We start from the raw sequence: 1398 nt of genomic DNA on the forward strand, positions 1-1398 counted from the left end.
TCGGGCACAGAAGCCAGGGTTACCGTGAAAGCGTCGGCGCTGCTCATTTTCTCGTAGTACTCGAGGAAACACCACTGCTCGTGGTTCTTGAACATGCGCGAACGCTCGAAGGCACTGGTCTTGACCGTCAATTTAGATTCCATGTCTGGCTTCTTGACAGAGGACGAAGACGCTCCCAGCGACGGGTCCACGACGTGCACGATAGCACCGTGGATGTAATCCTTGTACAGGCTTCGCATCACCATATCGTGGTCAGTAGCAGTGTTGGTGCTTAGAATGTGAGAGAGTTCGTTCAAGCTGGCCTTCATCTCACCCGTGGCCAGCACTTCTTGAGCCGCCTCGATTCCGTCGCCGTGCGAGAACGCCGTGAAGTCGTTGGCCACGGCCTTCCACTTCCAGTTGCGCAACGATGCCTGGCGGTTCGTCAGGCGGTGGAAGTCCACCTTATCGGTTGCATCACGGGCTAGTTGCAGCAGTTGAGTGTTGCCAAGACGCACCCGTGATTGCGGCTCTTGGTCGGCCTCCGAGTCGGCGAAGGACATTTCCTTAGTGGTTCCCCAAGAGTCGTGCCACGAGCGCTCCACAGTGAGGCGCTTGAGACCGCTCTTGAAACTTGCCACAGTTGGGCGCGATCGGTCTGAGCGTGAGCCGAGCATGGCGAATCGGAGAATGAGCTCTTCTTCGTCGAGCGAGCTCACTTCGACGACGGTGTGACTCTCCCCAGCATGCAGCCGGGGCAAGAAACCATTTGGGATCGTGAGTCATGAGGGGATCGCGACTTGTGAGTCCACGTGTCGGGAGAGCTTACGCGATATAGCCAAAGCCAAGACGAAGAGGCCTGCTTTTGACAGCAAAGATAATCCACCAGACGTGTGTAACCCTGCATGTAGAGTGCAGCGTTGAAGGACGAGGAGATCCACTTGGTTTGGAGCAGAATTTATGGACAACGAGAAGTTTCTACACTTGGTAATAGCAGCGCTACCAAGTGAGCACCACGAGCTCCTTAATACCATGAGGCAGGACACTCGACGGCAGATGCCTTCGTTTATTACGGTCACCTTCAGGATCAGTTTGCAACTGGCGGAACAACTTATCCGCAGAGTGACCACAAAAGTAGCAACTCCATGTAAGGTTGGCTTTGTCGAAGCCCGTTCGCTTCCGAACACCCGCGAAATCGGGCGCCCAGACACAAAATCGCATGTGAAGCGGGTCAGAACGCAATTGAGCGTTCCAAACAAAACAGTTCGTGGGGAGTGGACGAGCGAGCGTATGCAAGTTTGCGCCTCAACTTGAGGGTCTCAAGTTGATGCTCAAGCGTAGAAGAGCGAGGGTGGAAGTGAAATGCAGACAGGATTGGTGATGGCTGAAGCGATTTGATCCCTTCGCTCATCTACATGC

At 54.6% G+C, this 1398-nt stretch overlaps 1 protein-coding gene across 1 annotated transcript in view; it reads right to left on the bottom strand.

Annotated features, from left to right (window-relative positions):
- Positions 1-658, bottom strand: part of PPTG_24941 (hypothetical protein) — a gene marked incomplete at both ends in the record, with an annotated part of 3849 nt that extends 3191 nt beyond the window's left edge. The window contains one exon of the mRNA XM_008918982.1: positions 24-658. Within this exon, the coding sequence (XP_008917230.1) occupies positions 24-658 (635 nt within the window). The remainder of the gene's footprint in view (positions 1-23) is intronic.
- Between the last annotated feature and the right edge of the window lie 740 nt (positions 659-1398).

Source organism: Phytophthora parasitica, assembly GCF_000247585.1.
Source record: "Phytophthora parasitica INRA-310 unplaced genomic scaffold supercont2.411, whole genome shotgun sequence".
Classification (NCBI taxonomy): domain Eukaryota; phylum Oomycota; class Peronosporomycetes; order Peronosporales; family Peronosporaceae; genus Phytophthora; species Phytophthora nicotianae.